Source organism: Schistocerca nitens, chromosome 4 (genome assembly GCF_023898315.1).
Source record: "Schistocerca nitens isolate TAMUIC-IGC-003100 chromosome 4, iqSchNite1.1, whole genome shotgun sequence".
NCBI lineage: Eukaryota > Metazoa > Arthropoda > Insecta > Orthoptera > Acrididae > Schistocerca > Schistocerca nitens.
Window position 1 is genome coordinate 428,679,428 of NC_064617.1, and position 27,117 is coordinate 428,706,544.

The 27,117-nt window shown below is 44.0% G+C and overlaps 1 protein-coding gene across 2 annotated transcripts in view; it reads right to left on the minus strand.

Annotated features, from left to right (window-relative positions):
• The window catches only part of LOC126253153 (coronin-7), a 234,577-nt gene that overhangs the window by 101,624 nt on the left and 105,836 nt on the right, over positions 1-27,117 (minus strand). For both annotated transcript variants that reach the window (XM_049954311.1, XM_049954310.1), the window contains exons 10-11: positions 8,725-8,838; positions 2,350-2,520 (exon numbers count right to left, since the gene is read on the minus strand). In XM_049954311.1, coding sequence (XP_049810268.1) covers positions 2,350-2,520; positions 8,725-8,838 — 285 coding nt within the window. The remainder of the gene's footprint in view (positions 1-2,349; positions 2,521-8,724; positions 8,839-27,117) is intronic.

A 27,117-nucleotide genomic window follows, 5' to 3' on the forward strand; every position in this document is an offset into this window, starting at 1 on the left:
ATGTGAAACTTGGACAACTGGAAGAGATGAGAGAAGACGGCTAGAGGTCCTGGAGATGTGGTGCTATAGAAGGATGATGATCAGCTGGAGAGAGAAAGTAACAATTGAAGAGGTGCTTAGAAGAGTACAGGAAACTAGATCTCTGTGAAGGCACATCCAAACAAGAAGAGAGAAACTTGTAAGGCACATCCTATGACACAACAACATCACTGGAACAATAGCAGAAGGAGCTATTGAGGGAAGGAATCGGCGGGGGCGACCAAGGATATCATACATGCAACAGATCATGATGTTGGAATGTAACACATACGTGGAAATGAAGAGGAAGGCAGACAGAAGAGAGGAATGGCATTCTGCTGCAAACTAACCTCAGGGTTGAATCCTAAAATAAAAAATAAAAAATTAAAAATTAAAAAATAACTTCTTTAATAAAAGATGAAGGCCTTTCACACATTGTAGGCTTTTTATTCTTTTGGTGTAAGCAATCACCTCCCAAAAATATGTAAAAGTGTTTGTCATACTCTGTGTATCATAGTGATTGTTTGCAAAAATTCTCATCTGATCAAATTAGTGGAGGTTAATCATTTTCATGACCTCTATTTTTTGCTCAAGTCACATAATTAAGAACGAAAAAAATGTCTGCTGAAAGCTACACATTCTAGGTAGTTGATGTAAAGTATGACACAGGCCCAGAATTAATTTAGATATGTAAGGTAAACATCCTAATATCACAATAAAATTGGCCAGCATAATCAACTCTGTAACAGCCTTGGATATTTTTTTTTTTTTAAACAGTCCTCATGATCCCAATTTGACATGACATCAAGCAACCCTGTCAATGTGTTGCAGAATTCTGTAATGTTGTCTCTACATGTTGAGTGTTGGTGCCACCTTGCCAAGTTGAAGATGGTGTCAACTTCTCAAGCTGACATTCGCTCATACTTGACAAAAATTTCACGGTGTTCTGCTTTTAACTTCTAGTGCAACACATTACATCCCATTGCTGAAATGCATTTAGGTCCATGGAAGTTGCATAGCAAAAGTACCCTACTGTATAAAATAATAATGTCTTTCAACATCTACTATAATTGCTCTGCCATGTAAAACTCTATGTACTCTCAATGTGCCACCAAAGGTCTAGGCTATCCACAAACAAAATGTATTCCACTGTGCTAATGGAGTTGGGCTGGCATTTAGTAATACATGCCTGTCAAGTATACTAGCACTTTGCTTATGCAGCACTGTGAGGGAACAGAGGAGTGTCCAAGGAAGAAGACATAATCTCTATGCATGAGAGTCATGGATGAGTACATTCCTCAACAAGATACTGCACGAGAGTTTCAGGAACTAAACGTAGCAACTGTTCTGCCAAGGTCTGCATTCATCTTCATTGTAGGATGACACTGAAACCACCATTAGAAAAGAAATGGCAACATTACCATGAACAGTGTGGCATGTAAACAAAAATATTGAGGAGGTAGCCTTTCAGGCAAATTTAATTGTGTAGCAACTGCAAAGTCTATGGTATTTATCATCACGCTTTGCAACATACACCACCACTTCCAGTAATTGGCGAGAATTTTACAAAGAAAGACAAGTCTGTGCTCCAAACCCCATGTTATTACGCACAGCTTCTAGAATTATTTGAAGAGCAATGTCTATAAAAGTAAAAAACGCAATGAACTGATGACTGGCATGTGGAGCATGTTTTAACAGCTGCCAGTTCTTTTCCTCGTTTTGTATTGTTCTCCTTCCACTGCAACGATCTAGTTCCATACATTGATTGTAGCAAATATTGCCAATAATCTGCGATGTACTTTCTGAGAGCTATAATTTTTTCTTTTCGTTGTTCCCGCCATTACCAACTTAACAATTCATTAATAACACATTAAGTGTTAACAAAGAGGCAGTTGTTCTCCTAATTGTCTTCCATAGATTTATTTATTCATTTATTCTATATACATGCATGCATGCCCTAGCTTGCAAATGCCAGAACTATGGTCTGGCATCTTAGGAGTAAATAAATCTCTTAAGCACTTTGGCACTATTTGCAACTGACACTGGCAGTTTTAGAAATTATCCACTAAGTTAGAACAGAGCGTTAACAGCAAGTTTAAGATAAAACAATGCAGAGCTTATAAAATGTGTACTAAAATGCTGTGATTAGAAGTGCACAAAATATTGAGAAACAATTTGAATGATGGTCCATCTGAAACTTCTTTGCTATCTGGAGAACTGTTCCTGTAAGATGGATGCACAGTATATGTACTTTACTTATTATTCGATACCTCTTTCACTCAAAATCAGAAACTAAAATTCTGTAACAGCTACATTTTATCTATAACTCACCAACTGCCAATCTGCTGGAATCAAATGGATCCCAAGCAAAGTCCATTACATTTGTTCCCTGTACAAGTGTAGGAATTACACCATCTGGCAGCTTGCCGGTTCTGCTTATTTCGAACACCGCTATCTTGCCACCAGGTCCACTGAGTGGTACAGCAACACGTTCAGAGTTTGCTGAAATAAACTTGACTGTTAAATTATCTAAATATTATTTTCTACGATTAATTTAAGACTGAAGGTAGTAATTCACCCCACATTGGAAATGTTGAGTTTTCAAGAGGCACGTGCCACAACTGTATATTCAGTTGGCACAGTGTGTGTGTGTGTGTGTGTGTGTGTGTGAGGAGGGAGAGGGAGGGAGGGGGAGGGAGGGAGAGGGAGGGAGGGGGAGGGGGAGGGAGGGGGATGGAGGGAGAGGGAGAGGGAGGGAGGGGGAGGGAGGGAGAGGGAGAGGGAGGGAGGGAGAGGGAGAGGGAGAGGGAGGGAGGGGGAGGGAGGGAGGGAGAGGGAGGGGGAGGGAGGGAGAGGGTGGGAGGGGGAGGGAGGGAGAGGGAGGGAGAGGGTGGGAGGGGGAGGGAGGGAGAGGGTGGGAGGGGGAGGGGGTGGGAGGGAGAGGGAGGGAGAGGGTGGGAGGGGGAGGGGGTGGGAGGGAGAGGGTGGGAGGTGGGAGGGGGGAGGGGGTGGGAGGGAGAGGGAGGGAGAGGGAGGGAGGGGGAGGGAGGGGGAGGGGGGAGGGAGGAGGGGAGAGGGAGGGGAGAGGGAGGGGGAGGGAGGGGGAGGGAGGGAGGGGAGAGGGAGGGGAGAGGGAGGGGAGGGGAGGGGAGAGGGAGGGGAGAGGGAGGGGGAGGGAGGGGAGATGGAGGGGAGATGGAGGGGGAGAGGGAGGGGGAGAGGGAGGGAGGGAGAGGGGGAGAGGGAGGGAGAGGGGGAGAGGGAGGGAGAGGGGGAGAGGGAGGGAGGGAGAGGGGGAGAGGGAGGGAGGGAGAGAGGGAGGGAGGGGGGGAGAGGGAGGGAGGGAGAGAGGGAGGGAGGGGGAGAGGGAGGGGAGGGGGAGAGGGAGGGAGGGAGAGGGGGAGAGGGAGGGAGGGAGAGAGAGGGAGGGAGGGAGAGGGGGAGAGGGAGGGAGGGAGAGAGAGGGAGGGAGGGAGAGAGAGGGAGGGAGAGGGGGAGAGGGAGGGAGGGGGAGAGGGAGGGAGGGAGAGAGAGGGAGGGAGGGAGAGGGAGGGAGGGAGAGAGAGGGAGGGAGAGAGAGGGAGGGAGGGAGGGAGAGAGAGGGAGGGAGAGGGGGAGAGGGAGGGAGGGAGAGGGAGGGAGAGGGGGAGGGAGGGAGAGAGGGAGGGAGAGAGGGAGAGGGGAGGGAGGGAGCGGGGGAGGGAGGGAGGGAGGGAGGGAGGGAGAGAGGGAGGGAGGGAGGGAGGGAGGGAGGGGGAGGGAGGGGGAGGGAGGGAGGTAGAGGGGAGGGAGGGAGGTAGAGGGGAGGGAGGGAGGTAGAGGGGAGGGAGGGAGGTAGAGGGGAGGGAGGGAGGCAGAGGGGAGGGAGGTAGAGGGGAGGGTGGGAGGTAGAGGGGAGGGAGGTAGAGGGGAGGGAGGGAGGTAGAGGGGAGAGAGGCAGAGGGGAGGCAGGTTGGTAGTGGGGGGGGGGAGGGTGATAGTTGGGAGGGAGGGAGGGAGGGTGGTAGTGGGGAGTGAGGGAGGGTGGTAGTGGGGAGTGAGGGAGGGTGATAGTTGGGAGGGAGGGAGGGTGGTAGTGGGGAGGGAAGGAGGTGAAGGAGAGGGAGAGAGGTGGAGGGGAGGGTGGTGGAGGGGAGGGAGAGGGTGGAGGGGAGGGAGAGAGTGGAGTGGAGGGAGGGGGTGGAGGAGAGGGAGAGGGGCAGAAGGGCGAAGGAGGGAGAGGGGCAGAAGGGGGGAGGTAGGGAGAGGGGCTGAAGGGGGGAGGTAGGTAGGGAGAGGGGTAGAAGGGGGAGTGAGAGGTGTAGAAGGGGGGAGGGAGGGAGGGAGAGGGGCAGTAGGGGGAGGGAGGGAGAGGGGCAGTAGGGGGAGGGAGGGAGAGGGGCAGTAGGGGGAGGGAGGGAGAGGGGCAGTAGGGGGAGGGAGGGAGAGGGGCAGTAGGGGGAGGGAGGGAGAGGGGCAGTAGGGGGAGGGAGGGAGAGGGGCAGTAGGGGGAGGTAGGGTGAGGGGCAGTAGGGGGAGGTAGGGTGAGGGGCAGTAGGGAAAGGAGGGTGAGGGGCTGTAGGGGGAGGGGCAGTAGGGGGAGGGAGGGAGCGGGGCATTAGGGGGGGGGAGGGAGGGAGGGAGGGAGGGAGGGATTGAGTGAGTGAGAGGGGCAGAAGGGGGAGGGAGGGAGAGGGTCAGAATGGGGAGGGGCAGAAGGGGAAGGGAGGGAGAGGGTCAGAAGGGAGAGGGGCAGAAGGAGGGAGGGAGGGAGAGGGGCAGAAGGGGGAGGGAGGGAGGGAGGGAGGGAGGGAGGGAGAGGGGCAGTAGGGGAGGGAGGGAGAGGGGCAGTAGGGGAGGGAGGGAGAGGGGCAGAATGGGGGAGGGGGAGAGGGGCAGAAGGGGGGAGGGGTGAGAGGGAAAGAAGGGGGGAGGGGTGAGAGGGAAAGAAGGGGAAGGGGAGGGGGAGGGGAGAGGGGCAGAAGGGGGAGGGGGAGAGGGGCAGAAGGGGGAGGGAGGGAGAGGGGTAGAAGGGGGAGAGAGGGGCAGAAGGGGGAGGGAGGGAGAGGGGTAGAAGGGGGAGAGAGGGGAAGAAGGGGGAGGGAAGGAGAGGGGCAGAAGGGGGAGGCAGGGAGAGGGGCAGAAAGGGGGAGGGAGAGGGCGGAGATGCGGGGAGGGGGAGGGAGGGGAGGGAGAGGGTGGATATGGGGGGAGGGAGAGGGTGGATATGGGGGGAGGGAGAGGGTGGATATTGGGGGGGAGAAGGGGGTGCACATGCCTGCCGACAACACAACGCATTCGGTGAGTTATTACCTTCACTTCTAAATTATTTACATTCTGCCAGAACTTCCTATACCACTTTTCTATAATTAGTACTTAAAATCTGATATCTCACGTGCACATCAATTCCTGAACCATGTTGGCACTACTGCCAACAAACACTAGTGATTTTAGAAATCATACGCAGCTTTAGAATAACCACTTGTATCAACTCAATTGGTGTTGAAGAGACAATAAATGTGGCTTTACTGCATACAATGAACATCAAGGAATTATTAGACTACTAAAGAATATTATGTAATTGAATATAGTTGGGGCAGCTGGCTTTAAGGATCACACGACTTCTAACATTTAAGATTGTGGATACAAACTCAGAGAAGCAGTCACTTTTCCTTCTCACGCTAAAAACATGGCATAATATGCACATTAAAATCCCAGTGTTTTTAGTGGTTCATATAGTTTCACAACTTTAAAAGCAGTCAGAAATATCTGAATTATTCAAATAAAATGTAGGAAAATTATTTTATTGGATACAAAATGTAAACTACTGAACTGTTGGTGATGAATTTATACATTCATTGTATGTCTCAAACAATGGAAAATCCCAACTGGAATAATGACTGTATTATGGAAAGGATAGATCGCTACTCACCATATAACAGAGACGTTGAGTCACAGACAGTTGCAACAAATAGACTACTAAACATGTAAGCTATTGGCCAGAAAGACTTCTTATGAAATAGACAACATGCACACAGAACACACACACACATTCATGCAAATGCAACTCACACATAAGTGACCACTATCTCTGGCTGCTGACGCCAGATTGTCAGCAACTGCGCATGATGGGGGAAGCAGTCTGGATGGTGGAGTAATAACAAGGCGGGGAGGGGCAGGGACAGTATGGAAGGCGTGGGGAATGGTAATGAGCTGCTTGTCGGAGTTTAAAGGGACAAGGTTGAGAGAGGGTAGAGCAGCTTGGTGCAATCGAAAGTCTAAACGGCAGTGTGGATGAGGGTTGGGGACTGGAAAAAGACAGAATTAAAAAGGCTGTGGGTGTGCTTGTGGATGAGAAGGCTGTGTAGTGTTGGAATGGAAACAGGGAAGGGGACAGGCAGCTGAAGGGCAATGACTAATGAAAGTTGAGGGCAGGAGGGTCACAGGAACTTAGCATATATTGCAGGGAGTGTGTTGGTAGGAAGAATCCAGAAGGCACAGGCTGTGAAGCAGTCATTAAAATGAAGAACATTTCGTTGGACAGCATGGTCAGTAACTGGATGGTCCAGCTGTTTATTGGCCATTCCAGCGGACAGGCACCTTGTTGACTGTCATGCCTTCATAGAACGAAGCAGTGGTTGTAGTTTAGCTTGCAGATCACATGACTGGTTTCAGGTGTAGCCCTGCCTTTGACGGGATAGGTGACGCTTGTGACCACATCGAGGTCCATTACAGGGATATGAGCCATGAGGCAATGGGTTGGGAGCAGGGGCTGTGTAGGGATGGAAAAGGATTTTACGTAGGTTTGGTGGGTGGCAGAATACCACTGTAGGAGGGGTGGGGGCACAGCAGGTAGGACATTCCTCATTCCATGCACAGTGAGAGATAAAGACCCCCCCCCCCCCCCCAAATCAGTTGCTCACAGTCTGGTCTCGACAGCCAGAGACAGTGGTCATATGTTTGTGAGCTGCATTTGCATGAAGGTGTTTGTGCATATGTTCCCTATTTCATAAGAAGGTCTTCTGGCCGAAAGTTTACATATTTAGCAGTCTTTTTGTTGTGCATGTCTGCAACTCAAAATCTTCATTATATTGTGAATAGCAATCTATCACTTTCATAATATAGTCACTGTAAGCATCACTGATACAATCGCCATCAATGAGGTAGTACTTAGTAGAAACTTCCATGTGTGAAAGCGTTACTCTCACAACATGAAGGGAAATGAAATGAAGATAGAAAACTTTTATTCATAAAAAGAATAGATTAAAAAACTTTAAAAGATAATAACGTACAAGTGCATCCTAAAACAATATTCTTACACTGGAGTAAGAGTAATCAGAAATATCCATTGTGTTGATACATGGGCTACTCGTGATGGTTCAAGAATAAGAATTGTAATCCTGGGCAATAAACATATTACTTAATGAAATATGCAGTTAATAACATAGTCTCAATGAGTAAGAAACATAGAATTGTTAATATTTATTCACCTGTGTTTCTGGTTCAAGTTGCAGGAGATAGTGGGCATATGTGCTTAACGTGTGCTTGTTTGGGTGAAAGTGTGCATATTCTCTTTTCGCCAAAAGCAAAATGTGTACTGTAAGTGCCTGTCTGCAACTCAATGTGTCATGGTGGGTAGCAATCTACCTTTCACCTAATAATGTAGATACTCCAACCTAGTGTTTCCATTGTTTGATTCTGTTGTAAAAAAATAAATAAATAAAAGTTTCTAAATTTTACAGATTCCAATTTCAATAGGCTCCCAACAGAAATAAATAATGTGTGTTACATACCATGGGTCTTGAGAGCTGAGATGAAAAGATTCCTTGCAGCAAAGTTTTTTGTACTTTGTGCATGAGCTCGTCACAGCTATTTAGAGCCTTTTGCTATGTTTCGGACTGGTGTCTATCAAATGTGACAAAACTTTTGCTGTTCATATCATATTCTTGATCAGTGCATAATTTAATGCACAATGGGATCACTATCACTTTCATATAATACTATAGTGCCTAGTATCAAACATGCATGTACAGTCTACATTACAAACACACAGAACTTGAGTGAGTTCAGAAGGTAACAGACCAATGGTTGTCAGAGTTAAATCAGTGTTAGTTTATGTAATTCAAAATACAAGTTAAAACTCAATGTTAACTATGTATGAAACAGAAAAGAAATGTCTATTTTCAATTAACAGAGAAAGAAAACTGAAGTGGGCCGCCACACATGTTAACAAAAAAAGGGGACCAATCTCTGGATTCATGAATTTTCAAAATGGCCCTCCAGCATGAAAAATGGGAAGATGGGAAAAAGAGAAAGTTAAATGCAGAGATAGGTGCTGGACAGATGTAAAATTTATTCTCAGCAGTGCATTAAGGAGAAAAAAGTGGAAGTAACAGACTCTAATGGTTTACAACAATTAAATTTTCTATTCTCTACACATCCTCAACTGTTCTGACTTTGCTCATGGAAGATCAATTGTTGTTTCAAACAATTATTTCTCCACATAGTTATGTATCGCTCATGAACTGTGTCGTAAAAGCCAGAAAACTATTCACTGAATGAAAATGTGACAGACAATTGATTAAAACAGTTCTTAATAGTGCAGTAAATGTCAAATGACATTGGGCTTCCCGACTTGTTTTGATCACCATCATGTAAAAACCAATTATGTCATAGAAGAGAAACAAATGAAAAAGATTAACAGTATTTTTGCATGCCAACACATACCATGAAATCCATCACATTCACCAGAAATCTGTCTGCTGACATTGCGTATGTTCTCAATGTGTGTTGACTTGTGCAAAGGGGTGCCTTTCAAATGCCGGAATTTTGATACACGGCCTGAAAAAGGAAACATACACAGCACAAACTATTAACCTAATTCACATAATACATTTCATAAACATCTGCTGGGTTACTGTAGCTTTTCAGAATACACAAATAAGCTATTTTCTTCAGTTTTGCCAGTGAAATACATTAAAATTGCCAAAGGACAGTACTGGAAGCCATAAAAGACATATAAACAGTAATATTAGCCATAAAAGACATATAAAAAGTAATATCAGTTGTTCACTTCAATACCATACACTGAGAACGTACAGGAGATGTAGGATGGTAATACAGAGTGCCATATTGGTATGCAATGCAAGGTTTAACAAAACAGAATCTAGATTGATCACATTACTAAAGGAGCAAACTGTGATGGCACATTAATGTATGATTTCTTGACCTTGAACTGTCTTTACACTGGTAAGTTTAATCAGAAATGATCAACTCTTTAATAATGACCTAAATTACAGATATGATCTGCCATTAAGACAAAAAATGTTATGTATATAGTCAATTAGTGATGATACACTGAAGGTGTCTCTGTAAAAATGTTATGTATATACAAGGACTGACACATTAAAAAAATTAAAGTTATGTTACAAATTCATGTCCTTACAAAATTAATCAATTAGTGATGATACACTGAAGGTGTCTCTGTAAATTAATTGCCCATAAATGAATCACTAATTAGGCATACTCTAAAGTAAAGTTGAAATGAGTTTGTAAGGTCGCGATCAATATTAAGTCTGAAAGTCTGACACGCAAGGGGAATTAATGACAGCAGAATTACATACCTGCACAATAACAGTCTACATAACATCTAATGCAGACTTCAACTTCATTAATCCTAGGCAATTCAACTCTAAGATTATCAAGACTGTATTGGGAAATTTCAACAGCAGAAGCACAAGCTGAGGCTATGAAACTACAGACAATAATGGTGAAGAGCTGAAAAGGTGGGTGGAAAAGGAAATCATGAAACTCAAACACTATCCAAAGTTGAGCAATCTTTTCCATGTGGAGTGCTGTAACTGGATGAATATTTTCATTAGTTCACAAGCAGCTTAACATGTGGTAAAAAAAAGCTGAGGAACCAACACCAAAAATACAGCACAATTCTAATAACACAGACAACAGTTACAATTATCAACCTAGAAGAAGTTGCCCGTAAACAACGATTTAACTTCAGATATTTGTGCTGGGAAAGTTTCTCAAAAGAAATGGACAATGAAGTTGCAAAATGTTAAGTGACTCCAAATAGGCTTTCACATTTGTAGAGGAAAAAATCTCTCGAAAGAACATACCTTGTGTGTGCAGAACACAATATATATCCACCCTCAATCAAGACAGACTACTTAAGACTTTCAAGGTAAATATGAAAGATACCCACTTTCTGAAGACACCATTCAAACAGGTGAAGAACTGAGGAAATATACAGCAGAATGCAGAAGGGAAATATTGATCAAATCTTTTAGCTGATACAGATATGATTCAAAACAGTATAAGGGCATGGAAACTAATTGAAAAATTTAGCAATGATCCTAAAAAACCACCAGAGCAATTCGCCTTAGTAATGCCACATGAAATGGCTCACCAACTATTTCAGAACACTGAACAAAATTTGATAGTCAAAAGGAGCAGCATATTTATGTGTGTCCTGTGCAGAATGAGCTGGGGAATTATTGGGGATACAATTATTGAGGATAAAAACACCTGTCAGACGACTTCCCATGATGCTCAGTCTTGATGGGCTTCCATAACCTTGTCTTCAGATTCAAGTATGAGTAGTATTCTCCTGTTAATGCTTGTCTTTTACATGCATAATGTTTTAGCACCAAAAAGGCACACAGCGTCACCACACTACCTGATGGTTGAATCTTCACCTTTTTCAGGTGGTTGTAAATTCACCTGTTTTCATGCTTGCTTTGTTCCTTTGTCTCATAGTCAGGTGAAACCCAATATTCATACATGGAAAATAGGAGACTAAAGAAGACATCTGGATTGGCTACTACCTCAGTTCAGCAGGACTTTTCATTGTGTGTGAGCAGTTTTGGAACTGGTAAGTGGCGGCTCTGTCATTTTCAAAATGTCATGCAAGATGCTGAAAACTGATCTTTAAGAGATTTAACTTTTCCCACTATCACCTCAATTTTGATATGCCAGTCATCAAGTAACACTTCTCGTACAATTCCCAATTCTTCACAGAGAGTTTATCCGACATTTGATTCTTCAACATTTGAACTTGTTAGACCACACTGGAAATGTCTGTGCACCTAATCAGTGCCATATGATGGCACACTATAACTGTACACTTCCGTGTACACAGCAGTTACTTAGCTGCAACAGCAACTTTATTTCCCTTCAAATGCAGAAGATAAAGTACTGAAAAATATTTTATCAATGGACTGTGTCATTTTGTTTTGGCTCCTCTAGCAGCATTCTACAGTATTGTGGTGCAGTAATCTCAGTGTGTATCAGAACTGCTGATACACATCTGCAAAAAAATATAAAAATCAATTACTTAATTTTATTTTATGAAGGTGATAATTAAAGCTTTATGACTACCCATCACAAACAACTCAGTTTGTACTGACTGTATTCAGACAGATTCAAAATGTTCCAGAAATGGACGTAATACATATTATCAAATGCGTAGATAATAACATAGTACTTTCCTTGAGGAACAGTGGATAATTCTCATCAATATTCATACACAAGAGCTGTAAAATATAATAGAAGCAGATGGAAAAGTGCACATTTATTTACTTATTTTGGCTTAAAATCTCTTTTTCCAGCAAACTTTCTCTTAGAATAATTCTGTGAAAGTCACAAATAGTTTCAAATCCATGAGCCACCTATTAGATAGTTTTGCACCGACAAGAACATCTGATTATTACTAAGTAACAACACAGACACAAATGCAGAAATATGTGATTTAGGTATTTTCATATTAATTAACTTGAAAGGGACAGCAGAGTTGTACTGAGTATACAAATATTGTCAAAAAGCTGTGGAGCATGCAGTGTAGTGCAGCAGTTAACATTGCAGCCTGGCGTACTGCAGGTTGCCACTTAAAATCTGACCTTCTGCTATTATTTGTTATTTAGTACTTGTAATTTCACACTGTTATCAGGAGAAAGAAAACTGGTGTTCTACAGATAGGAGCGTGGAATGTTAGATTCCTTAATCAGGCAGGTTGGTTAGAAAATTTAAAAACGGGAATGTATATGTTAATGTTAGAAATAGTGGAAACTAGTGAAGTTCGGATGGCAGGAGGAACAAGACTTCTGGTCAGGTGAATACAGAGTTAAAAATACAAAATCAAATGGGGGTAATGCAGGGATAGGTCTAACAATGAATAAAAAATTGGAGCACTGATAAGCTACTGCGAACAGCATAGTGAATGCATTATTGTAGCAAGATAGATGTGAAGCTCACGCCTACCATAGTAGTACAAGTTTATATGCCAACTAGCTCCGTAGATGGTGAAGAGACTAAAGGTATGCGAGATGTGATGAAAGAAATTATTCAGATGGTTAAGGAAGACAAAAGTTAATAGTCACTGATAGTAGGGAAACGAAGAGAGGGGAAAGTAATAAGTGAATATGGAATGGGGGTAGGGAATGAAAGAGGAAGCCGCCTGGTAGATTTTTGCACAGAGCATAACGAAATCACACCTAACACTTGGTTTCAGAATCTTGAAAAAAGGATGTATACATGGACATTGCCGTTGGTGGGGAGGCTTGCGTGCCTCAGCGATACAGATGGCCGTAGGTGCAACCACAACGGAGGGGTATCTGTTGAGAGGCCAGACAAACATGTGGTTCCTGAAGAGGGGCAGCAGCCTTTTCAGTAGTTGCAGGGGCAACAGTCTGGATGATTGACTGATCTGACCTTGTAACATTAACCAAAACGGCCTTGCTGTGCTGGTACTACGAACGGCTGAAAGCAAGGGGAAACTACAGCCGTAATTTTTCCCGAGGACATGCAGCTTTACTGTATGATTAAATGATGATGGCGTCATCTTGGGTAAAATATTCCAGAGGTAAAATAGTCCCCCATTCGGATCTCCGGGCGGGGACTACTCAAGAGGACGTCGTTATCAGGAGAAAGAAAACTGGCATTCTACGGATCGGAGCGTGGAATGTCAGATCCCTTAATCGGGCAGGTAGGTTAGAAAATTTAAAAAGGGAAATGGATAGGTTAAAGTTAGATATAGTGGGAATTAGTGAAGTTCGGTGGCAGGAGGAACAAGACTTTTGGTCAGGTGATTACAGGGTTATAAATACAAAATCAAATAGGGGTAATGCAGGAGTAGGTTTAATAATGAATAAAAAAATAGGAGTGCGGGTTAGCTACTACAAACAGCATAGTGAACGCATTATTGTGGCCAAGATAGACACAAAGCCCATGCCTACTACAGTAGTACAAGTTTATATGCCAACTAGCTCTGCAGATGATGAAGAAATTGATGAAATGTATGACGAGATAAAAAAAATTATTCAGGTAGTGAAGGGAGACGAAAATTTAATAGTCATGGGTGACTGGAATTCGTCAGTAGGAAAAGGGAGAGAAGGAAACATAGTAGGTGAATATGGATTGGGGGGAAGCAATGAAAGAGGAAGCCACCTTGTAGAATTTTGCACAGAGCATAACTTAATCATAGCTAACACTTGGTTCAAGAATCATAAAAGAAGGTTGTATACCTGGAAGAATCCTGGAGATACTAATAGGTATCAGATAGATTATATAATGGTAAGACAGAGATTTAGGAACCAGGTTTTAAATTGTAAGACATTTCCTGGGGCAGATGTTGATTCTGACCACAATCTATTGGTTATGAACTGCAGATTGAAACTGAAGAAACTGCAAAAAGGTGGGAATTTAAGGAGATGGGACCTGGATAAACTGAAAGAACCAGAGGTTGTAGAGAGTTTCAGGGAGAGCATAAGGGAACAATTGACAGGAATGGGGGAAAGAAATACAGTAGAAGAAGAATGGGTAGCTCTGAGGGATGAAGTAGTGAAGGCAGCAGATGATCAAGTAGGTAAAAAGACGAGGGCTAATAGAAATCCTTGGGTAACAGAAGAAATATTGAATTTAATTGATGAAAGGAGAAAATATAAAAATGCAGTAAATGAAGCAGGCAAAAGGGAATACAAACGTCTCAAAAATGAGATCGACAGAAAGTGCAAAATGGCTAAGCAGGGATGGCTAGAGGACAAATGTAAGAATGTAGAGGCTTGTCTCACTAGGGGTAAGATAGATACTGCCTACAGGAAAATTAAAGAGACCTTTGGAGAGAAGAGAACCACTTGTATGAATATCAAGAGCTCAGATGGCAACCCAGTTCTAAGCAAAGAAGGGAAGGCAGAAAGGTGGAAGGAGTATATAGAGGGTTTATACAAGGGCGATGCACTTGAGGACAGTATTATGGAAATGGAAGAGGATGTAGATGAAGATGAAATGGGAGATAAGATACTGCGTGAAGAGTTTGACAGAGCACTGAAGGACCTGAGTCGAAACAAGGCCCCGGGAGTAGACAATATTCCATTAGAATTACTGATGGCCTTGGGAGAGCCAGTCATGACAAAACTCTACCATCTGGTGAGCAAGATGTATGAGACAGGCGAAATACCCACAGACTTCAAGAGGAATATAATAATTCCAATACCAAAGAAAGCAGGTGTTGACAGATGTGAAAATTACCGAACTATCAGTTTAATAAGTCACAGCTGCAAAATACTAACGCGAATTCTTTACAGACGAATGGAAAAACTGGTAGAAGCGGACCTCGGGGAAGATCAGTTTGGATTCCGTAGAAATGTTGGAACACGTGAGGCAATACTAACCTTACGACTTATCTTAGAAGAAAGATTAAGAAAAGGCAAACCTACGTTTCTAGCATTTGTAGACTTAGAGAAAGCTTTTGACAACGTTAACTGGAATACTCTCTTTCAAATTCTGAAGGTGGCAGGGGTAAAATACAGGGAGCGAAAGGCTATTTACAATTTGTACAGAAACCAGATGGCAGTTATAAGAGTCGAGGGGCATGAAAGGGAAGCAGTGGTTGGGAAGGGAGTGAGACAGGGTTGTAGCCCCTCCCTGATGTTATTCAATCTGTATATTGAGCAAGCAGTAAAGGAAACAAAAGAAAAATTCGGAGTAGGTATTAAAATTCATGGAGAAGAAGTAAAAACTTTGAGGTTCGACGATGACATTGTAATTCTGTCAGAGACAGCAAAGGACTTGGAAGAGCAGTTGAACGGAATGAACAGTGTCTTGAAAGGAGGATATAAGATGAACATCAACAAAAGCAAAACGAGGATATTGGAATGTAGTCAAATTAAATCGGGTGATGCTGAGGGGATTAGATTAGGAAATGAGACACTTAAAGTAGTAAAGGAGTTTTGCTATTTAGGGAGTAAAATAACTGATGATGGTCGAAGTAGAGAGGATATAAAATGTAGACTGGCAATGGCAAGGAAATCGCTTCTGAAGAAGAGAAATTTGTTAACATCGAGTATAGATTTAAGTGTCAGGAAGTCGTTTCTGAAAGTATTTGTATGGAGTGTAGCCATTTATGGAAGTGAAACGTGGACGATAAATAGTTCAGACAAGAAGAGAATAGAAGCTTTCAAAATGTGGTGCTACTGAAGAATGCTGAAGATAAGGTGGGTAGATCACGTAACTAATGAGGAGGTATTGAATAGGATTGGGGAGAAGAGAAGTCTGTGGCACAACTTGACTAGAAGAAGGGATCGGTTGGTAGGACATGTTTTGAGGCATCAAGGGATCACAAATTTAGCATTGGAGGGCAGCGTGGAGGGTAAAAATCGTAGAGGGAGACCAAGAGATGAATACACTAAGCAGGTTCAGAAGGATGTAGGTTGCAGTAGGTACTGGGAGATGAAGAAGCTTGCACAGGATAGAGTAGCATGGAGAGCTGCATCAAACCAGTCTCAGGACTGAAGACAACAACAACAACAACAACAACATGGAAGAGGCATGGAGACACTGGAAGGTTTCACACAGATTATATAATGGTAAGACAGAGATTTAGGAACCACATTTTAAATTGTAAGACATTTCCACAGGCAGATGTGGACTCTGACCACAATCTATTGGTTAGGAACTATAGGCTAAAACTGAAGAAACTGCAAAAACGTGGGAATTTAAGGAGATGGGACCTGCATAAACTGAAAGAACTAGAGGTTGCAGAGGGTTTCAGAGAGAGCATTGTGGAATGATTGACAGGAACAGGGGAATGAAACACAGTTGAAAAAGAATGGGTAGCTTTGAGAGATGAAATAATGATGGCAGCAGAAGATCAAGTAGGTAAAAAGACTAGGACTAGTAGAAATCCTTGGGTAACAGAAGAGATATTGAATTTAATTGATGAAAGGAAAAAATATAAAAAAAGCGGTAAATGAAGCAGGTGCGAACAATACAAACGTCTCAAAAATGAGATCACCAGGAAGTGCAATGTGGCTAAGCAACGATGGCTAGAGGACAAATGTAAGGATATAGAGGCATACATCACTAGGGGTAAGATAGATACTGCCTATAGGAAAATTAAAAATACCTTTGGAAAAAAGAGAACCGCTTGTATAAATATCAAGAGTTCAGATGGAAAACCAGTTCGAAGCAAAGAAGGGAAAGCAGAAAGGTGGAAGGAGTATATAGAGAGCCTACACAAGGGCAATGTACTTGAGGGCAATATTATGGAAATAGAAGAGGATGTAGATGATGATGAAATGGGAGATATGATACTGCGTGAAGAATTTGACTGAGCACTAAAACACCTAAGGGAAAAAAAAGGTCCCAAGAATAGACACAATCCATTAGAACTATTGATAGCCTTAGGAGAGCCAGCCATGACAAAATTCTACTATCTGTACTATCTGGTGAGCAAGATGTATGAGATAGGTTAAATATCCTCAGACATCAAGATGAATATAATAATTCCAATCCCAAAGAAAGTAGATATTGACAGGTGAGAAAATTACCGAACTACCAGTTTAATAAGTCATGGCTGCAAAATACTAACATGAATTCTTCACTGACGAATGGAAACCTGGTAGAAGCTGACCCCAGGGAAGATCAGTTTGGATTCTGTAGAAATGTTGGAAAACGTAAGGCAATATTGACCCTACAACTTATCTTGGAAGACAGATTAAGGATAGCGAAATCCGTGTTTCTAGGATTTGTAGACTTAGAGAAAGTTTTTGATAATGCTGACTGGAATATTCCCTTTCAAATTCTGCAGGTGGCAGGGGTAAAATACAGGGAGCAAAACGCTATTTACAATTAGTACAGAAACCAGACTGCAGTTATAAAAGTCGAGGGGCATGGAAGGGAAGCAGTGGCTGGGAAGGAAGTGAGACAGTGTTGTAGCCTCTCCCCAATGTATTCAATCTGTATATTGAGCAAGCAGTAAAGGAAACAAAAGAGAAATTTGGAGCAGGAATTAAAATCCATGGAGAAGAAATAAAAACTTTGAGGTTTGCCGATGACATTCTGATTCTGTTAGAGACAACAAAGGACCTGGAAGAGCAGATGAACAGAACGGATAATGTATTGAAAGGAGGATGTAAGATGAACATCAACAAAAGCAAAATGAGGATAATGGAATGTAGTCTAATTAAATCAGGTGATGCTGAGATAATCAGATTAGGAAATGAGACGCTTAAAGTAAGAGACCAGTTTTGCTATTTGGGGAGCAAAATAACTGATGATAGTTGAAGTAGAGAGGATATAAAATGTAGACTAGCAAAAGCGTTTCTGAAGGAGAGAAGTTTGTTAACATCGAGTATAGATTTAATTGTCAGGAAGTCTTTTCTAAAAGTATTTGTATGGAGTGTAGCCATGTATGGATGTGAAATATGGTTGATAAACAGTTTAGAAAAGAAGAGAATAGAAGCTTTCGAAATGTGGCACTACAGAAGAATGCTGAAGATTAGATAGGTAGATCATGTAACCAACAAAGAGTTACTGAATAGAATTGGGGAGAAGAGGAATTTGTGGCACAACTTGACTAGAAGGGATCGGTTGGTAGGATACGTTCTGAGGCACCAAGAGATCACCAAATTAGTATTGGAGGGAAGTGTGGAGGGTAAAAATCATAGAGTGAGACCAAGAGATGAATACACTAAGTAGATTCAGAAGGATGTAGTCTGCAGTAGTTACTCGGAGATGAAGAAGCTTGCACATGATAGAGTATCATGGAGAGCTGCATCAAACCAGTCTCCAGACTGAAGACCACAACAGCATACAATACCTGGTAAGGTATTGAGAGATCATATGTTTATATATTCTGGAATATTCCATGTCTGCATAAATACCAGCATTCTGGAATACTTGAAGTTTTTATAAATAGTTGCACTCTCCTTCCAGGGGGTCACTTCTTTTCTGAGTGTGTGGTGGCATCAGTAATAAACATGCTTCCATTGCCAAGTGCTGCATTTTATTGATGACCCTTGCCTTCAGATTTGGACTTGATTGTAGTTTCAGCATGACATTATAACCAACAGAATACAAATACAATGGTGTTCTTGTGTGTGTGTGTGTGTGTGTGTGTGTGTGTGTGTGTGTGGTTGGGTGGTTTGTAGCTTAAGGGTGCTCAACAGCGATGTTATCAGTAACTTTACACATATTAAAGGAAATGTGTGTGTGGTTTGTAGCTTAAGGGTTCTCAACAGTGAGGTTATCAGTAACCTTAAATGTATTAAAGGAAATGAATGTGTTTAAAATGGCTAAAATTGTCATCACACAGTGCAGAGGAAACCTATAAAATGACAATCGTTCACTCAGCCCCACCTCACTCAAGTTGACCCACCCAACCTATCTCACACCCCGTACGACAACAGAGAAAGGGTGAAAGGTGCTATATCTGCGATTAAAACACAAGAAAATGACAGCGGAGCTAAATGGATGATACAGGGAAATGAGACTGGCTGTCCACTTATAAAAAACATGGACAAGCCAATCAGTCTGTTAACACATTAAGAACATCTCCCTAAAATTTTAGGAAAAAAGTTTGACAAATCACAAAACCTTAAAACTCTCACTACATTCATTTGAATGTGACTTAAAATAGAGAGCAGATCCGTCAGCAAATCTGCCACTGTCAGCTGGTGTAAAAATGAAATACCATGTAATAAAACGTGAGGCACAGTGATCTTTAAGCCACAAACATCTCACACTGGAGGTTTTCCTTGTTAGAGCAAGAAGCCATGTGTCATAGGGCTGTGGCCTATGCGAAGAGTAAGGAGTATCTCATCTCATCTGCATGGCTGGAAGGAAGTACATCATGGTCATGTTGTGTGCTAGACAGAGCTTATGGTCTGTCACTTCCAGCTGTTCATCTTCCCATCGACTCTTGGCTCTGTACCCCACAGCAAGACGATAAATCTGCATGGCACGGCACACTGACTGAGGATCACATCACGCCTCCTTGGCTGCTATGTCAGGTCTTCTGTTCTCTGCAATACCCTGTGCCCTGGCACCCAGTAGAAAGACACCTCCTTCCCTGCCTTCGTAAGTGGAGAAGGGCGTCCTGGATATCCTGCACTACTTTAGTGGCTGAATACAAGCATTGCAGAGACTGAAGGGCACTGAGAGAGTCAGAACAGATGAGGAATTTAGTAAGTATGGCACATCTCATCTGCTCCAGCAGCCTGAAGGACATGGATAATTTATGACTGAATACAGAGAATATGGAGGTAACCGAATATCAAGGTCGCGATTCAGGATAACAACAGAGCACCAATGGACACTCCATCTGTGAATACAGCTACACAGTATTTGTGTTCATTTAAGATGTCAGAAAACATTGTATTAAAAGCAGAAGTGTGAGTGCAATCTCTCCTCTACTCCACTAAATCTAAAATACTCTGGGCCTCTGCAGTAACGATGGTGGCAGCAATTAAAACCCTTGATATGAGCCTGTACATGCCCCACACCCAGGGACTCCAATACAAACTTCGTGCAGATCCCAAATGTTCTCATTGCCCATGGATAATTCGTGAAGTGGTGTTCGATAGCCAGATGAGCAATGGTATGGTATGCTGGTGAATTGAGAATAGTGAGGAACGCATACACCTGATACAACAAAAGAAGCTGCCACCAGGTGGTAAGTGGTGGTTCATCACCATCAGAACAGAGACTGTGTATAGGGCTGGTCTTGCAAGTGCCCATGGCCAGCCTGATGCCCTCATGGAGTACAGTGTCAATTATCATCAGGTAAGAAGGCCTCGCTGACCCAAACAATGTGCATCCATAGTCCAGCCACAATCACACAAAAGCCATTTAAAACTGAACCAGACACTGCCTGTCCACTACCCAGGACATGCGGTTAACACACTTCAATACATTCAGTGCCTTCTGGGCCCTTGCCTTTAAGTCCTTGAGATGTGGTGAGGTGTGGTAACCATGACTTTTTGAGTCAAAAATAAGGCCCAGAAATCTCACTGAGTCTAAAAGGAGGAGTGGTGTCCCATATATGCACATAAGGGGAATTAAAAATATGAAAAGAACAATTAAAATGAACGCACACACACATCTTTCTGCAGGAAATGTAAAACTAGTCTTTGTGGCCCAATCCTCCAACTTCTTCACTTGAGGCTGCAACTGACGACTCGCTGTTATGGTATTGCAGGAAGAGAAGAAGACCACAAAATCACCCACACATAAGGAGCATCGGACATAACTCTGTACTGTGGACACGGCAGTGTTAATGGCTATGTCAAAGAGAGTAACACTTAAAACTTTGCACTGTATGAAACTATCTGACAGCATGTAACTGCTCTGTACCTAAAAAAGGCATCTGGAAAGGAAGGGCTGAGTGAAGATGGGGAGATGGCCATGAAAGCCACATTGGCTTGTAGTTGACTGAGAATACTGTGTTGTATGCCTTACTGATGTCAAAACAACACTCCTAAGCAATGCTTGTTAAGAAGGAAAGCCTGCTGGATATCCACCACTGGCATGGTCAAGTTGTCAACAGTTGAGCAACATCTTTTGCATCCCTACTGAGAGTGGCTTAGGAGCTGCCTGGTCTCTATTAGCCAAGCCAGATGATGGCTGACATGACGGATCTTTCCACACAGCTCATTAAGGTGATGCTCCAACAGCTACTGGGACACATTACACTCTTTCCTGGTTTGAGGAGAGGGATCAAAATTGATTCCCGTCATGAGTCAGGGAATTGGTCTGTCAGCAAAATCCAATTAAAACATTATAAGAGGATTTCCTTGGACACCGTCTGCAAGTGCTGCTGCATGCTGTATCAAATTTGGTCGTGACCAGGTGCCATATCATGAGTGTCAGACAGTGCCGGAATCCAGCTCCCACATGGAGAATGGTCAGTGGTAAGACTCAGAATTTTTGAATCTGAAATCCAAAAGCACGTCTCTACAGTCACACAGCAGCAACGGAATGCTGGATCCTGGCTAGTGTTGGCAATAGTCATTGGAAAATGCTCTACCATTATCTGAGCAATGTCTCTGGGTGTTGTTTGGAGACACCCGTCTCAACAATGCTGCTACAGGTAATTAATTGCCTTTACCCAAAATCCTTATTATGGCTTCCCATACTGTTACAGAACAACTGGAATGATTGCTGGAGTCCAGGAACACTTGCCATGACAAGAAAGCAGCATGGTAGATCACTCATGTAATGAGTTCCAACCACTTTTGGATATGGCCAGGGCATTCAGACACAGCCAGCTGGCTGAACAACGTCCCCCCGCTCTGCTGATCATCCAAGGTGGCCAAGTCCTTTCAGGGAGAGCTCTGACTGGCAGGTGAATGCGGAGTGGGAAGTGGCCCCTGGAATAAAGGTCGTCAGTGACTTTCCACTGAACAGAGGATCAGAGTCTGCAAGAGCTAGAGAGCAGAAAGAGAAGTTGATGGCTGAGAATAACCCATTAGCAGCACAGAAATGAGTGGGCATGAGACATCATGAGTGTCTCCAAAACCGGATCTCGAGGGCAAGTACAGATGAGCCCCACAATGTATGAAGGGGCATTCAAGTCCAATAGTAGGAGAAATGGTCAGGGGAGTTTTTCTGTAAGATCTGTTAGAGCCTAAGAGTCAATTGCATTTGAGGAGGTAAATATAGCCACCAGACAGTGGTCCCAAGACAGGCATGAACTTCCAACTGTGACTACTTGCAGGTCAGTAACCATGGAGAGCGCAAAGGAGTGGTGTGTGTGTGTGTGTGTGTGTGTGTGTGTGTGTGTGTGTGTGTGTGACTGTCAGCCCATCATTACAATGAAGAGAAAGCCCCATAGCTCAGGGACATCAGACACTTTAAAAGGCATAGGGGCATTCCTCTGCCACGAGTTCCAGTTCCTCTACATTTGTTATGAACCCATTAATGTTCCACTGTAGTGTGGGTGCCATCTATCATGAGTTTGTTTTGTTTTGTTTTGTTTTGTTTTATGGCACAAGAATGACTAGGATCATACGCACCCATGTCAGAACCGTAGAACACAAAAACAAAAAAAGGAGTTAAAAATGACTACACGTTAAGCCCATTCCATGGAAGGAAAGACAATTAAAAACAGCGACTTTGAGAATGGTCCATAAAATACACCACAGAGAAACGGAGGTCCTGAACTCAAAGATTAAATGTCCTTCACCATATTGCTATGATGGATAAATAATAAAATGCAGTTGACAGCCCGCGCGTCGTTCGCTAAAACAGTCAATAACTAGGATGGCAAAAACATAAATGAGAACATACGTGGTTGAAAAAAGGGCACTCTGTCGGGAAATGGTGAATTGTCAAAGGTGATGGCAATGAGCACAAAGTAGTGGGGGAGCACCACTTAAAAAACAGCGATGTGTGAAAAGACAGTGCCCACGGCGAGAGTAGGTAAGGCAAGATGGTGAGAGAGGCTTATTTCCCAGGAGCTTGTTCCCATGAAAGATGGACAAGTGGTGATGCCCAAGTGACACCACCTGCTGACCGACAGCAAACCAGAGATAATCAGAGGGAATGGAAGAAATAACAGGCCGAGATACAAGGACTGCAACCTTGGCAGTAGCGTCAGTGGCCTCGTTTCCTATCAGACAGACATGACCAGGAACCCACATAAACATCACAGTGGCTCCATCAAGACTGGGCAAGTGACAGCTTTCCTGGACCCGTTGCATTAAGGGGTGGATGGTGTACAGCAAACAGGGGCTCTGAAGGGCACAGAGAGAGTTTGAGCAGATGACACAATTGAAAAGCACGTGTTGCCAGATGTACTGCATGGTCTGATACAGAGCGAAGAACTCTGCTGTAAATACTGAACAGTGTTCCGGAAGCCGATACTGAAAATTATTGGTGCCAATGACGAAGGCACACCTGACACCACAGTCAGTCTGAGAGCCATCGGTGTACTCTAAGATACTATTGTGAAGTCCCAAGCGAAGGTCATGAAACTTGTGGTGATAGAGCAAAGCTGGAGTAGGGCCCTTAGGACACAAATTAAGTCCAAGGTGAACACGGGATGTTGCATGAAGCCAAGGTGGTGAAGGGTTCACACCCACCAGGAAAGTGGCAGGTAGTGTGAAGTTAAGCTGCCAGAGCAAGAGCCGAAAGCAAACTTCAGGAGGTAACAGAAGAGGAACGCAGCCCATGCTGGTGGTCAAAGGAGTCATCAAAGAAGGAGGCATAGGATGGGTGGCCAGGCATGGCAGACAAACGGCATGTGTTTCTGCTGAGGAGGAAGTCACAGTGGTATGACAGTGGCAGTTCGGCAGCTTCTGTAGACAGACTCTCAACTGGGTTAGTGTAAAAGGTGCCAGTGGCCAACGGATGCCACAATGGTGGACAGTATTGAGATGGTGTAAGAAGCATAAATGTACAGATGCATAAATGAAACACCCATAGTCCAGTTTCAAATGGACAAAGGACCGGTGCAAACTGAGGACGGTGGTCCGATCCATTCCCAAGAAACTGCCGCTGAGGACATGTGGGTCATTGAGGGACAGCATATAGCAGGCAGCCACATAAAACATGTGGGAGGATGAACAAAGTTTCCTATCACACATGAGCCCCAGGAATTTTGTAGTTTCAATGAACGGAAGAGCAACAAGCTCAAGATCTAAAGTCAGTGGAAGAAACCAATTGCACCACCTTAAATTCATACAAACAGTTTTGTCAGTGGAAAAGCGAAAGCCACTGTTTACGCTCTATGAATAAAGATGATCGAGACATCACTGAAGATGCCACTCAAGGAGAAAAGTCCATTGAGAACTGCTACGAATCGCAAAATCGTCAACAAAAAGCGAGCTGGAGATGCCCGGTGAGAGACAGGCCATAATAAGTTTAATGGTTATAGCAAAGAGGACGATGCTCAAGACACAAACCCGAGGCTCCTATTTTCCTGGATAAAGGTGTCCGACAAGGCAGAACCCACAAGTTCCTTGAAAACTCGGTCTTTTAAAAATTCTTGAAGGAATCAGGGCATACAGCCATGGAAGCCCTGTGTGTAGAAAGTACAGAAGCTATCAGTTCTCCAACAGGGGTCATAGTAGGCTTCTCCAAATCGAAAAACATGGCCAGAGTCTGGTATTTCCACACAAAACCAATCATGACATGGGTTGACAAAGTGACAAGATGGTCAACTGCAGAACAGCACACTCAAAATCCACACTTTACAGTGGTTAGTAAACTGTGAGACTCGAGCCACTCTACCAGCCAGGCATGAATCAGACATTCCATCTTCTTGCAGATACAGCTGAGCTTAGGTATGAGTATGACAGTGGCTTCACGCCAGCATCAGGGAAACATGCCCTTCACCCCGATGCGACTGTACCTATGAAGGAGAAAAAGCTTGCCAGCAAGAGAAAGGTTCTGCAGCATCTGAATGTGAACATCGTCTGGCCCTAGTGTGGAAGATCAGAATGAAATGAGAACATGATTTGCTCCCTCGTGGTAAAGGCAGCATTTTAGCACCCATGATTCTGAGAAAAGAAGGGTATCGCCCTAGCCGCCTCCACTCATTTCCGATGGAGGAAGGGTGGGTGATAGTGGGTGGAGCTTAAAATCTCCACAAAATAGTGACCCAAGGTGTTGGAGGTAGCAATAGGGTCCACTACAACATTATCTGCTACTCTCAGGCTGGAAATTGGGGAATGGACCTTGGTCTCAGAGAGCCTTTAGAGGTTGGCCCACACGACGAGTGAGGCAGTGAAACTTTTAAAAAAAACTAGTAAAGGAAGCCTTGCTAGCTTTTTGGCCATCCCAAAGAACGCAACGACACGACGCACACAACTCAGTTTGCCATTCTAGGATGATGGTTAAAAGTGTGCATAGCACGTCTCCGAACACAAATTGTGTTGCGGCATGCCTCAGTCCATCAAGGAACTGGGACATGGTGCGGTAAAGAGGAAGTGTGAGGAATGGAATATTCTATGACAGTAATGATAACCTTTGTATGATATTCGACCTGGTCATCACAACTGGGGAAATGTTGTTTGCTGAAGGTCACCAGGGAGGAGAAAAGCCTCCAGTCAGCCTTCGAAAGCTGCCGTTTGGGTGTGCACGATAGGTGGGGTAGGAGTCAGCAAATAGATAGCACACGCGAAATGGTCGCTCGAGTATATGCCAGAGAGAATGGACCACTCGAGATAATGGACAAGCTCGGCAGTGCAGAATGAGAGGTCCAATTGGGAATAGGTGTGCGTGGGGTCAGAGGAATGTGGGTGCTCCTGTATTAAGGCAGATAAGGTTAAGTTGATTGAGGTCAGCCAAGAGGGTACGTCTCAGACAGGTTCTGGGAGAACCCCTAAGAGGAAGTCTGCCCTGGTGACACCGAACGACGGAGGGATTAAACGGTACAAAGGGAAAAGGTCAAATGAGGAATAAAATGTGGACTGCAAAAGTTTGAACCCAGGTGGTCAGGGAGATGGGTTGATTATGAACATCATCCTGGATGAGCAGCATGACTCCCCTACGAGATGGAATGCTGTCCTTGAGTCAATGCAGACTGGGAAGAAATGTGAGAGCTCAAAGCGGTCATGAGGACACAATTTTGTTGCCTGGAGACAGAGAATAAGTGGACGCTGTGCTTCCAAGAGCAGCCATAAGTCCTCTTTATAAGATCGAAAATCCCTAACATTCCATCAGAGGAGAGTCATGATGAGGAAAGAGGGGGGAAGAAATGAAGGGGTATCATCTTGTTGGCTGCCAAGTGCCAGCCTTCGGAGACTTACTACTACAGAGCGCAGATATTGGAGGATCCTGCTCCATGAGATCTACAGAGCTGTCAGCATTCTCCTTCTGTCTGTCTGCAAAGTCCAGGGCAGAAAACCAGTTGGCAGTTCGCACTAGCGACATGGAGGTCAGCCAGCCAAGGGTATTTTGTGGCAACACAATTGAAGAGCATCTCCAAGTCGGCAAAGGAGAAGACCATTTGATTTTGTTTGATTTCTGGGAGCCTTTCTGTTTGGCAGAGGAAGACTCGGATGTTCGTTGGCTGGAGCGAAGTAATAAGTCTTTACAAGAGTATTCCTTCTGTCCTTTCCATACTGCCAGTTGTGTAGCATGTGACTTCACCCTGTGAGGTGAAGTTTGGTGGCTATTGCATACTGGACAAAAAGATGAGGGTGCTGCCATGACACTGGGTAATTTTACAACAATGGCACTGAATTTGAGGTCATGTGTCTGCATGGCCAAGTCCTTTATGGAGATGTAGCAAGAACAGTACTGCATGTGACTGATGGTAGAACAGGCTTCCAACTAGCCAACAACTTGCAAGCGACTGAGTAGGGCACTTTTTTCCTCCACCCTATCTCCTGGACAGCCTGCTCATCGAGATACATGGGACAATCTCGGGAGGAGGCAGCATGGTCACCATTGCAATTGAGACAGTCTCCGATGGCGTGCTCCTTCTTAAACTTGTCCACCCCCCACCCCCACCCCCACCCCTAGAGGGGGTGCACCCGCCTTAGGTGACTGTTCATACCTCAGGTCACACCTCCCGAAACACTTAACAGAGGGACCAATCGGCAATTCAGGAAGGTAGGAGCTCAAGCAATCACCCCTCCCTGGGCCTGGCCTGTACCAAGGTACATGCAAAACCTACCTGTTGACCCAGGGCTGGAAATTATGCATCACTCAGTCACCTGTTACATGTGAGACACATCGGCCAACCTTCAGCAGTGTACAGGGAGGAAGAAGAAAAAGTGGAGAGACTTTCCTGGTATCAGCTGCTGAAAACGCAGAACACATGTTCAAAAACACCCCAGACGTGTTCCCCAAGGCAGGGAAAAAGAATAGCGACAGGACAGG